We start from the raw sequence: 11,610 nt of genomic DNA on the forward strand, positions 1-11,610 counted from the left end.
GAGGCCTGTCCTGAGCCCGTGACTCCATGACGAGCGCAGAGACTGTCCGACCTCGGCAGGGCTGGCCGGTAACATGCACCCCGTGCTCTCGAGGCTGAGACAGGAAACCCAGCCGCCTACGGAACCTGCTGACTGGCCTCGGGCGAATCGCTGCACGGGGCGGTGGGTGGCAGTGCCAGGAGCACATGGCGCAGGGCCGGCTCCCCGGGTGGCTGGTTCTCTTAGCGAGTGACCAAGGGATGTTCCCGTCTCCTGTGCAGAGTCCCACCGACCCCCAGTCACAGCGGCCGGGCTGAGGGTCTGTCACCGTGTCACTAACACCCCCGTTCACTCACCCCGGTGATAAACTCTGCAGCCACCAGCCTGCCCCGGGCACAGATCCCTGCAGCCCCCAGACACCCTGGAGCAAATCCCACATCCCCCCGCTCTGTCCCTGTAGCTCAGCGCATCTCAGCAGCGTTAAACCCCCTTCACAGATGCCTGTTTGCGATGCTGGGGGCTGCTGACTCAGGGCCATCCTCTCTGTGCCGCTACGACCGACTGTCATCACCCAGGGCTGGGCCATGGGGACGGCAGGGAGGAAGCAGTTACCCCGAGGTGCCCTGTAGTGAATGCCAGCCCTGCCTGCCCCCTGCGGCCTCGGGACCCTGCTCACGGCAGGAGCCATTGGAAATGGAGCCGAAGGGCAGGACTGGCCATTGTGGGGCCTGAGTCCTGTTTACACTCGCGATGCGCCGATCAGTGGAGCTGTTCCAGTGAAACGGGCACGGCCGCCCTCCGGCCTGGAGCAGCGCAGAGCTCCCTACATGGAGCAACCCTGGCTGGGACAATGGGGGCAAGGCCTTCCACAGCGCTAGCCCCAGCAACCCCATGCAGCACCCAGACCCAGCACGCCCAGCTCCCAGCCACAGTCCCCCAGCGCCAGCCCCAGAGCAGCCATGCTGGGTCTGGCCGGGACACCCCAAAGGTGGGTGAGCTGCTCGGAGCAGATCCTGTTTCTCCTGGGGCTCGGGGGGCCGACTTGAAGGCTGGTCTCCCCTCTGCGCTGGGAGGAGCAGGAGCGGCCCTGAGCCTGCAGGGCTGTGTAAGAGGGTGTGGCGGTGCCTGGTTTGTGTGCCAGCAAAGGACTTGGGACTCAAAGGTGAGTCCTGCCTCTTCACCTGCTTTTATGGCCCTTTGGGCGTCGTCGTGGGAGGGAAAGCGAAAGCAAATCTGCTCACAGCCCGGAGATGGCGACTCTGTGGGGATGGAGGGCAGGGACCATGGGGCTAGGGGTTCTCCTCATCCTCCTCCTCGTTGTCAGGGTGGCTGGTAAGTACAGACCCCTGGTGTCCTGGGGGAGGGCACCCAGGCAGAGTAAAGTCCCTGGGACGGGGCCTGGGTACAGGTGTGTCAGTCACTGCCCAGCTCTGCCCGGCCTCAGCTGCCGAGTCTGCCCTGAGCCCGTGTGAATGCCCCAGAGTGTGACAGGAGCCGGGGGGAGAATGGGGGAGCCGTGGGGAATCCCGGGGGCAGGAGATGGGGGTCGGGGCTCAGAGCTCAGACAGGGGAACCAGGGAGCTGACAGTGAAGGAGCCCAGGTCTGTTCTGGGTTCGATATCCCAGCAGTGACCCTGGAGGGGAGTGGGTGGGAGGCAAGGGGGATAAATGACAAATGAACGTCACCCTGTGACCAAACCCAGCTCACCCCGCTCTCCGCTGTGGCCGGCTGTGGGCTCGGTGCTGTGACGGGCCCTGCAGAAGCCCAGGCTGGGGTTTGCCAGGCAATGCTCCCCTTGCCCCCATCAGGAGCAGGCGCCGTTACTCTGAAGCGGATCTTTGCTGACCTGAGCCAGCCACAGCCAGCAGCGCGTTGATCGCCCCAGCAGCGACTGCAAACCAAAGGACTGTCCAGGCTGTACCCCCGTGTCCCCATAGCAGCCCAGGGCTCATTGCACTGGCCCACGCACTGCCCAGCCTGGGTCCTGTCCCCTGCTCTGCTTCCCGCTTACAGCCAGAAGGGGCCAGATCCTCTCGTCTGACCTCGGGGGGCACAGGCCAGAGAATCTGATCCGGCCACCCCTGCTCTGGGCCCAGTGACTTGTGTCTGGCTAACGCCCCTTCCCGAAAGGCCGAATGGCTGGGCAGGAGCCGTCCAAAGATGGTGACCCCCTTCTGCCTGGGGGATGCAGGGAGGGTGGGGGGGTTAATGCTTGTGGGCAGGCAGCCTGGCTGCTCACTTTGTGCCTCATTTCCAATGTGAATGTGTCTGGCGCCAGCTCCTGGCCACTGGGTCGTGTTCGGCCTCCTCTGCTAGGTGAACGGGACCCTCAGCACCCAGGATTTTCTCCCCAGACACGTAATTATACACTGCGATCAAGTCACCCTCAGCCTCCTGTTTGATGCACTAACAGACTGAGCGCTGCCAGGCCCTCGCTGTCCGGCCTCGTCTCCAGCCTGCCGGGAATGTATCTGTCCGTTTTCTGCACCTGCTCCAACTCTTACACATCCTTGCTAAAGTGGGGGCATCAGAGCCGGGGGCTGGATTCTGGTGCCGGTCTGACCAGGTACAGAGGTAAATCACACCTGGAACGTCCCACTCGCTGGTCCCGTTTATACCTCCCGGGGGCACAGGAGCCCTTTGTGCTCCGGGAGCCGGTGGTGAGTTGCTTTTCCGCTCTGACCTGAGCTCCTGGCAGCGTCGCTGCTTTCCAGGACACGTCCCCCAGCCTGCAGGTGAGGCCGACACCCCTGGGTCCCCGCTGGACCATCTCGCCTGTGGACGCGTTCAGTAAAACACACTTTGTTTGAATGGGCCCAGCTCACTGCGTGTTTCTCCCCCAGAGTCCCAGCTGATCGTGTCCGTGGGGCCCTCCCCGGTGAGGGCCGTGCTGGGCTCGGACGTGCTGCTGCCGTGTAGCTTCGCTGTGGGCGAACCCATCAGTCTGTCTAAATTCTACCTGGGCTGGGCCCAGGGAGGTGAGAAGGTGGCCGAGTACCTCAGAGAAAAGCCGACTCAGCAGCCCGGGGTGAAGCTTTTCCCGGAGGAGCTGAGCAGGGGGAACTGCTCCCTGGGGCTGAGGAACGTGCGTCTGGAGGACGAAGGCAGATACACCAGCACCCTCATCTACACGCCTGACAAATCTGAGCAGCACCTGGAGCTGCAGGTGACAGGTGAGTGTTAAACGGTGACGTTCCTGCTTCCCGGGAGAGTGAAATCTCGTCCGCGACGCTGGATTCAGGGAGCTTCTTCCACGTAACTCTGGGCGCCTCGTTCCCTCTTCCAGCTGCTCCCAGACTCTCCATCCCCCGGCGATCGTCCGGGACAGACACAGCGACCTCCTTCCCCTGCCACGTGTGGGGCTTCTACCCCCAGGACATCGCCGTCACGTGGCTGAGAGACGGGCGGGTTCTGAGCGACGCCACCCGCTCTGCCCCCCAGAGGAACCCGGACGGGACCTTTAACCTCACCCTGACCCACACCTTCACCCCCACCGCGAGCGACTCCGGCAGCATCTTCTCCTGCCACGTCAGCCATGCGGCTCTGGCCCAGCCCCTGCAGGAGGAGTTCCCCCTGGCTGTCACAGGTGAGTCTGGGCTGGGGGGATACTGAGCCAGTGGGGCTCTGGGTTCCCCATTTCCCTTGCTCTGCCCATAGGGAGAGATTTCACTGTCCCATCCTGGGTCTCAGAGCCTGTCCCGGCCCCAGTCCGGCGGGCGTGAGCGCTGGGGGGAGATCCTGCCGGCTGCCCCACTAACCTCTGAACTGGGGTCTCGGCAGGTTAGAGGCCAGTGGAGTGAGGCCGTCTGGTCCCAGCACAATGTCCCTCCCCCACTGAGCTGCAGTGCCGGGAGCTGGGCCAGGGCCTGTCTCCTTCGGCCCCTGCAACCAATGACCCAGCCACTGGGCACCCGTCTGCCCTGTGCTCACGGGCGCTGGGGCCCAGCAGAGACGCTCAGTCTGGATATGTTCATCCACACTCTGCTGTCACACACAGCCCAGAAACCCCTGGGGTCTCCCATGTCCCCTGACTGGGGGCCTGGCCCTGGGGTTCCCCTGGCTGGGGGCCTGGCCTTGGGGCCCCTGGGGGGGCAGCACGGTTCACAGGGAGCTGCCCCAAGCAGGGCTCTGACTTCCCCTCTCCTTCATCAGCAGGTGCAGGCGTGGCTCCTTCGAAGGCCATCACTGGGGTCTGCATCGCGCTGCTGCTAGTCATGGTGGCTGGGTTAGCCATTTACTGCTGGAGACAGCGGAGGGAACGGAAAGGTAACACGAGCCCAGTCCAGTGGCTGTGGGGCCCCAGAGGGAGCAGAGAGTCTAGGGAGGGCTGAGGGGCAGGGACACAGCCAGGGACACCCCAGGGGCTGTGGGGCTGGGGGGGTGTCACGGACTCACAGATCGTGCCCACCCTTAGCCCCGTGCGGTCCGGGGGGGAGCCCCTTTCAGTGCGACAGCCCTTCTCTGGGGTCCACTCTCTCCCGGGGTCAGGCCCCTCCACCTCCTGGAGCCGCACCTCTCTGAGCCTTAGCACGTCTATCTCTGCCGTGGGCCCCCTCAGGGAGTCCCCTCACTCGGGACCCCCAGGGCCTCCACCCCCAAAGGGGTGGATGCCCCCGTTCTCTAGACTGGAGTGACTCTCAGCCAGCGTAAAACAGGAGGTTTATTGAGAGTTGAACACAGCACAGGAAAGTCTCAGGGCCTCAGGCCTGGCCTCCCTCAGCACAGCACATCCCAGTCTCCCCTGCATCCAGGTGGGCTCTGCCTGCTCCCCCTCTCCAGCCCAGAGCCCCCCTGCTCCCAGCTGGGCATCTGAGATCCCCGGCCCCAAGCCCCCTCTGTCCATTGTCTTCTCTCCAGGTAAACAGGGTCGTAAACTGGGGCCTCCTCTCCCCTCTTCTGTCCTCTGGCTGGAACCGGCTGGTTAGGTCACTGGGTCCTCACTCTGCAGCCCATTGTCCTCCCACTGGCCAGAACCGGCTGCGTCTCCTCAGCTGGGCCTCCGGGTCACCAGGTCGCCAGGTCACCGGTCGCTGGGGTCTCCATCCTCCAGGCCATTGGCTGGGGTCCCAAGTTCCCTCTCCGGTCCTCTGCAAAACACACTCCCTCTCCCCTCACCTCGTTAAACCAGTAACACCCAGGGAAATTGAGTCCCACCCCCTCCACATGCAAACCATTGAAACTCCACCGAAAACACGAAAAAACAAGAAAATCCCCCACTGCATCACGGGGGTCTCTCTACAGACTGAGCCCCCTGCAGCAGGGCCCATCCCTAGAGGAGGTTTCACCCTCCTGCTCTCAGGGATCCGCTGTTCCCGGCCCTGAGCTCCGGCCGGACGTGTCTCCCAGACCCCCCCCTGCACTGACCCCTTGTGTCGCTCTGACCCCGTCTGTCTCATTGTCTCTGTCTAGGTTCTTACCGTGCAGTGGAGACGTCCCCCGAGGACCCAGCTGGGAGCAGAGACAAGACGCGCGGCGAGGACACGGTGCTGATGGGGAATGATGGGGTCAGCGGCGCCGGGGAGGGGTCTGAGAAGCAGCCGCGGTTACCTGCTCAGGGCCAGGAGCAGAGCGAGACACAGGAGCGGGTCACAGGTGAGGGGCAGGAGGGGAGAGCGACTCCAGAGGGGTCACGCTATGGGGTCGGTCTCCTTCCGTTGTGTGTGCCTGTGGATCCCACGGTGGGAGGATGGGGGGTCACTGCATGGGGGGGCTGATGGGGTCACATGGGGCCAGCAGTATTCCCCAGACCCCATGGCTCAAGCACAATGAATCAGGGCCCCCAGAATCAGGAACTGGCTTAAAAGCATTTTGGTTATGGCAATGGACGCCAGGACTGGTGAGGGTCTGGGCCTAAATCCGGACTGATGAACTAGTCAGAAGATCAGCGGCCTGGATTTACCCTCTGTTCCCAGGCAAGGCTGGGGCAGCCTGTGCCCGCCACCCCCCCAGGCTCAGGATAACCCAGGGGGCTCCGGTTCTGCCAAAGGAACTGGCCCCGGGGGGCCCCCTCAGTGACTCACCCCCCCCCCCCCCCGCTCCCTGGTTTGGTTTGTTTTCCAGCAAGTTCTAATTCTTCTGGATCAAAAGCGTCTGACGTGGGCACAAGGGCGTCATCCTGCATCACGCAGGGGGGCCCAGAGGCAGAGGGGCCATCCCCGAACACGGTCCCATTGGGGGAGATTGGAGGCCTGGATGAGGAGCGAGTGGGGGCAGCTTCCCCACAGGCACAGCCGGCGGCAGAGGTGGCATTCCCAGTCCAGCACCGTACGGCTGTAGACGGGGGAGAGATGGATCTCAGCCAGCACAGTCGGGAGGTGATGTCACCCTGCAGCCAGACCCACGAGACGGGTCCCGGGGCGACCGGCGGCCAGATCCACCAGATGGGTCCCGGGGCGCCCGGTGCCCGCAAGACCCACCAGACGGGTGACAGGGCGACCAGCGGCCAGACCCACCAGATGCGTCCCGGGGATCCCGGCGCCCGCGAGACCCACCAGACGGGTGACAGGGCGACCAGCGGCCAGACCCACCAGACGGCTGACAGGGCGACCGGCAGCCAGACCGACCAGACGGGTCCCGGGGCGACCGGCGGCCAGACCCAGGAGACGGGTCCCGGGGCGACCGGCGGCCAGACCCAGGAGACGGGTCCCGGTGCGACCGGTGGCCAGACCCACGAGACGGGTCCTAGGGCGACCAGCGTCCAGACGCACCAGACGAGTCCCGGGGTGACCGTCGGCCAGACCCACCAGACGGGTGCCGGGGATACCAGCGGCCAGACCCACCAGACAGATGACGGGGCGACCGGCGGCCAGACCCACCAGACGGGTGCCGGGGAGACCGGCGGCCAGACCCACCAGACGGGTGCCGGGGATACCAGCGGCCAGACCCACGAGACGGGTCCCGGGGCGACCGGCTGCCAGACCCACCAGACGGGTGCCGGGGAGATCGGCGGCCAGACCCACCAGACGGGTGATGGGGCGACCGGCGGCCAAACCCACCAGACGGGTTCCAGGGCGACCGGCGGTCAGACTGACCAGATGGGTGCCGGGGCATCCGGCGGCCAGACCCACAAGATGGGTGCCGGGGCGACCGGGAGCCAGACCCACCAGATGGGTGCCGGGGCGACTGGCGATCAGACTCACCAGACGGGTGACGGGGCGACCGGCGGCCAGACCCAGGAGACGGGTCCCGGGGCGACCAGTGGCCAGACCCACGAGACGGGTCCCGGGGCGACCGGCGGCCAGACCCAGGAGACGGGTCCCGGGGCGACCAGTGGCCAGACCCACGAGACGGGTCCCGAGGCGTCCGGCGGCCAGACCCACCAGACGGGTCCCGTGGCATCCGGGGGCCAGACCCAGGAGACGGGTCCCGGGGCGACCAGTGGCCAGACCCACGAGACGGGTCCCGGGGCGACCGGCGGCCAGACCCAGGAGACGGGTCCCGGGGCGACCAGTGGCCAGACCCACGAGACGGGTCCCGAGGCGTCCGGCGGCCAGACCCACCAGACGGGTCCCGTGGCATCCGGGGGCCAGACCCACGAGACGGGTCCCGGGGCGACCGGCGGCCAGACCCACCAGACGGGTGACGGGGTGACTGGTGGCCAGACCGACCAGATGGGTCCCGGGGCGACCGGCGGCCAGACCCACCAGATGGGTGCCGGGGTGACCGGCGGTCAGACTCAGCAGATGGGTGACAGGGCGACCGGCGGCCAGACCCAGGAGACGGTTCCCGGGGCGACCAGTGGCCAGACCCACGAGACGGGTCCCGGGGCATCCGGCGGCCAGACCCACCAGACGGGTCCTGGGGCGACCGTCGGCCAGACGCAGCAGACAGGTCCCGGGGCGACCGGCGGCCAGAACGACCAGACTGGTACCGGGGATACCAGCGGCCAGACCCACCAGACGGGTCCCGGGGCGACCGGCTGCCAGACCCACCAGACGGGTGCCGGGGAGATCGGCGGCCAGACCCACCAGACGGGTGATGGGGCGACCGGTGGCCAGACCCACGAGATGGGTCCCGGGGCGACAGGTGGCCAGACGCACCAGACGGATTCCAGGGCGACCGGCGGTCAGACTGACCAGATGGGTGCCGGGGCATCCGGCGGCCAGACCCACAAGATGGGTGCCGGGGCGACCGGGAGCCAGACCCACCAGATGGGTGCCGGGGCGACTGGCGATCAGACTCACCAGACGGGTGACGGGGCGACCGGCGGCCAGACCCAGGAGACGGGTCCCGGGGCGACCAGTGGCCAGACCCACGAGACGGGTCCCGAGGCGTCCGGCGGCCAGACCCACCAGACGGGTCCCGTGGCATCCGGGGGCCAGACCCAGGAGACGGGTCCCGGGGCGACCAGTGGCCAGACCCACGAGACGGGTCCCGGGGCGACCGGCGGCCAGACCCACGAGACGGGTCCCGGGGCGACCAGTGGCCAGACCCACGAGACGGGTCCCGGGGCGTCCGGCGGCCAGACCCACCAGACGGGTCCCGTGGCATCCGGGGGCCAGACCCACGAGACGGGTCCCGGGGCGACCGGCGGCCAGACCCGCCAGACGGGTGACGGGGTGACTGGTGGCCAGACCGACCAGATGGGTCCCGGGGCGACCGGCGGCCAGACCCACCAGATGGGTGCCGGGGTGACCGGCGGTCAGACTCAGCAGATGGGTGACAGGGCGACCGGTGGCCAGACCCAGGAGACGGGTCCCGGGGCGACCAGTGGCCAGACCCACGAGACGGGTCCCGGGGCATCCGGCGGCCAGACCCTCCAGACGGGTCCCGGGGCGACTGGTGGCCAGACCCAGGAGATGGGTCCCGGGGCGACCGGTGGCCAGACGCACCAGACAGATTCCAGGGCGACCGGCGGCCAGACCGACCAGACGGGTGCCGGGGAGACCGGCGGCCAGACCCACCAGACGGGTGATGAGGTGACTGGCGGCCAGACCGACCAGACGGGTCCCGGGACGACCGGCGGCCAGACCCACCAGATGGGTGACGGGGCGACCAGCAGCCAGACCCACCAGATGGGTGACGAGGCAACCGGCGGCCAGACACAAGAGACGGGTCCCGGGGCGACCAGTGGCCAGACCCACGAGACGGATCCCGGGGCGTCTGGCGGCCAGACCCACCAGACGGGTCCCGGGGCATCCGGCGGCCAGACCCACGAGATGGGTCCCGGGGCGACCGGCGGCCAGACCCACCAGACGGGTGACGGAGCGAACAGCGGCCAGACCCACCAGACGGGTGACGGGGCGACCGGCGGCCAGACCCACCAGATGGGTGCCGGGGCGACCAGGGGCCAGACCCACCAGACGGGTCCTGGGGCGACCGTCGGCCAGACGCACCAGACGGGTCCCGGGGCGACCGGCGGCCAGACCGACCAGACTGGTACCGGGGCGACCGGTGGCCAGACCCACCAGACGGGTCCCGGGGTGACCGGTGGCCAGAACCACGAGACGGGTCCTGGGGCAACCGGTGGCCAGACGCAGCAGATGGGTCCCGGGGATACCAGCGGCCAGACCCACCAGACAGATGATGGGGCAACCGGCGGCCAGACCCACCAGACGGGTGCCGGGGAGACCGGCGGCCAGACCCACCGGACGGGTGCCGGGGAGACCGGCGGCCAGACCCACCAGACAGGTGACGGGGCGACCGGCGGCCAGACCCACCAGACGGGTGCTGGGGAGACCAGCGGCCAGACCTACCAGACGGGTGATGGGGCGACCGGCGGCCAGACCCACCAGACGGGTGACGGAGCGAACAGCGGCCAGACCCATCAGACGGGTGCTGGGGAGACCAGCGGCCAGACCCACCAGACGGGTGCTGGGGAGACCAGCGGCCAGACCCACCAGACGGGTGACGGAGCGAACAGCGGCCAGACCCATCAGACGGGTGACGGGGCGACCGGCGGCCAGACCCACCAGATGGGTGCCGGGGCGACCAGGGGCCAGACCCACCAGACGGGTCCTGGGGCGACCGTCGGCCAGACGCACCAGACGGGTCCCGGGGCGACCGGCGGCCAGACCGACCAGACTGGTACCGGGGCGACCGGTGGCCAGACCCACCAGACGGGTCCCGGGGTGACCGGTGGCCAGAACCACGAGACGGGTCCTGGGGCAACCGGTGGCCAGACGCAGCAGATGGGTCCCGGGGATACCAGCGGCCAGACCCACCAGACAGATGATGGGGCAACCGGCGGCCAGACCCACCAGATGGGTGCCGGGGAGACCGGCGGCCAGACCCACCGGACGGGTGCCGGGGAGACCGGCGGCCAGACCCACCAGACAGGTGACGGGGCGACCGGCGGCCAGACCCACCAGACGGGTGCTGGGGAGACCAGCGGCCAGACCTACCAGACGGGTGATGGGGCGACCGGCGGCCAGACCCACCAGACGGGTCCCGGGGCGACCGGCGGCCAGACCCACCAGACGGGTCCCGGGGCGACCGGCGGCCAGACCCACGAGATGGTTCCCGGGGCGTCCGGCGGCCAGACCCAGGAGACGGGTCCTGGGGCGACCGGCGGCCAGACCCAGGAGACGGGTCCCGGGGCGACCGGCGGCCACACCCACCAGTCGGGTCCCGGGGCGACCGGCGGCCAGAACAACTAGGAGGATCAGGGGGTGCCTGACAGCCAGACCAATGCCAGCTGGGGGATCAGGGCCCAGGAACGCTGCTCCCCTCCCACCTCGCTGAGCCGGGCGCTTGGCCTTTTCCTGCTACGCTGAGCTCAGCAGCAATTCTCCTGTCACCCCAGTGCGACTCCAGCCCTGGGCCTGAACCAGCCACCAGGGAGGGTCGCAGCGGAGATGTTCCTGGTCCCTGTACCCTGGGGTGGGCGCTGCTCACTCAGGTGTGTGTGTGGGGGAAGACGCTGGGGCTGTGACCGAGTCCCTTCCCCCCGTAACAGCCTGGGTCACGTCAGTGCTGTGGTTTGTGGTCAGTTGAATAAACCAGAAGTGCCTTAGATCCCGTGTGCTGCAGTCTCTGTGCTGGGCCCTGAATCACACCCCGGCCTGCCCCTCGGGCGCTGGGATCCAGGTCTGGGTGTGTCACACGCCGTGCACCCCCAGCACACCCCTTGACACGCTCACACCCTGATGCAGTGACCCTGTAGTCCCTGCCGCCCCACAGCTCCCACAGACAGACTCAGCATCGGGTATGAGTGGGCCTGGCCTCATCCGCAAGCCCGTACAGGGGCTGGGAAAGTCTGGGGCAGGCCCATGTCGTCTCGGGGATGGAGGCTTTGGTTGAATCAGAGACGGGGATGAAGAACCCGTCAGCGCCATTTACCTGGGGCTCGTTACACCGATATCGGATCCCAGTGATGTCACGCTCGCCCCGTGTTCTCAGTGTCAAGCAGCACACACACAATCAGCCTGTGAATGGCTCCAGTCTGGCTGTGCCCATGGCGCTGTGAGAGAGCCTGGGGGACAGGCTGGGAATGAGAGATGAGCCCATTAGCCGGATCTTTCTGCTAAAATGGTCAGCAGCAAAAGAGTTCACAGTGTTGTCATTTCCATTGCCACCTTCGGGTTTCAGCGCCATCAGCCCGATCCATGGGGCAGTTCCCCCTCTCAGAGCGACTGGGCCAGGCTCTCTGCAGACTCAGGCAGCGTTGCTGCATCATTTACACGTGGTTC

General features: G+C 67.4%; 1 protein-coding gene across 1 annotated transcript; it reads left to right on the plus strand.

Annotated features, from left to right (window-relative positions):
* The first annotated feature begins 1,262 nt into the window (after nt 1-1,262).
* Nucleotides 1,263-10,578, plus strand: LOC135894309 (uncharacterized PE-PGRS family protein PE_PGRS54-like). Its single transcript, XM_065422371.1, has 6 exons — nt 1,263-1,311; nt 2,824-3,153; nt 3,267-3,566; nt 4,136-4,246; nt 5,390-5,572; nt 6,041-10,578. Exons 1-6 carry the CDS (start codon nt 1,263-1,265, stop codon nt 10,576-10,578), a joined length of 5,511 nt encoding a protein of 1,836 aa, XP_065278443.1.
* The last annotated feature ends 1,032 nt before the right edge of the window (nt 10,579-11,610 follow it).

Source organism: Emys orbicularis, chromosome 24, assembly GCF_028017835.1.
Source record: "Emys orbicularis isolate rEmyOrb1 chromosome 24, rEmyOrb1.hap1, whole genome shotgun sequence".
In the NCBI taxonomy this organism is placed as follows: domain Eukaryota; kingdom Metazoa; phylum Chordata; order Testudines; family Emydidae; genus Emys; species Emys orbicularis.

Coding starts and splice junctions, on each gene's coding strand:
- LOC135894309 (XM_065422371.1), top strand. CDS start 1,263: ATGGGGCTAGGGGTTCTCCTCATCCTCCTCCTCGTTGTCAGGGTGGCT. Junction 1,312..2,823: donor CCTCGTTGTCAGGGTGGCTG/GTAAGTACAGAC, acceptor TTTCTCCCCCAG/AGTCCCAGCTGATCGTGTCC. Junction 5,573..6,040: donor GACACAGGAGCGGGTCACAG/GTGAGGGGCAGG, acceptor TTTGTTTTCCAG/CAAGTTCTAATTCTTCTGGA.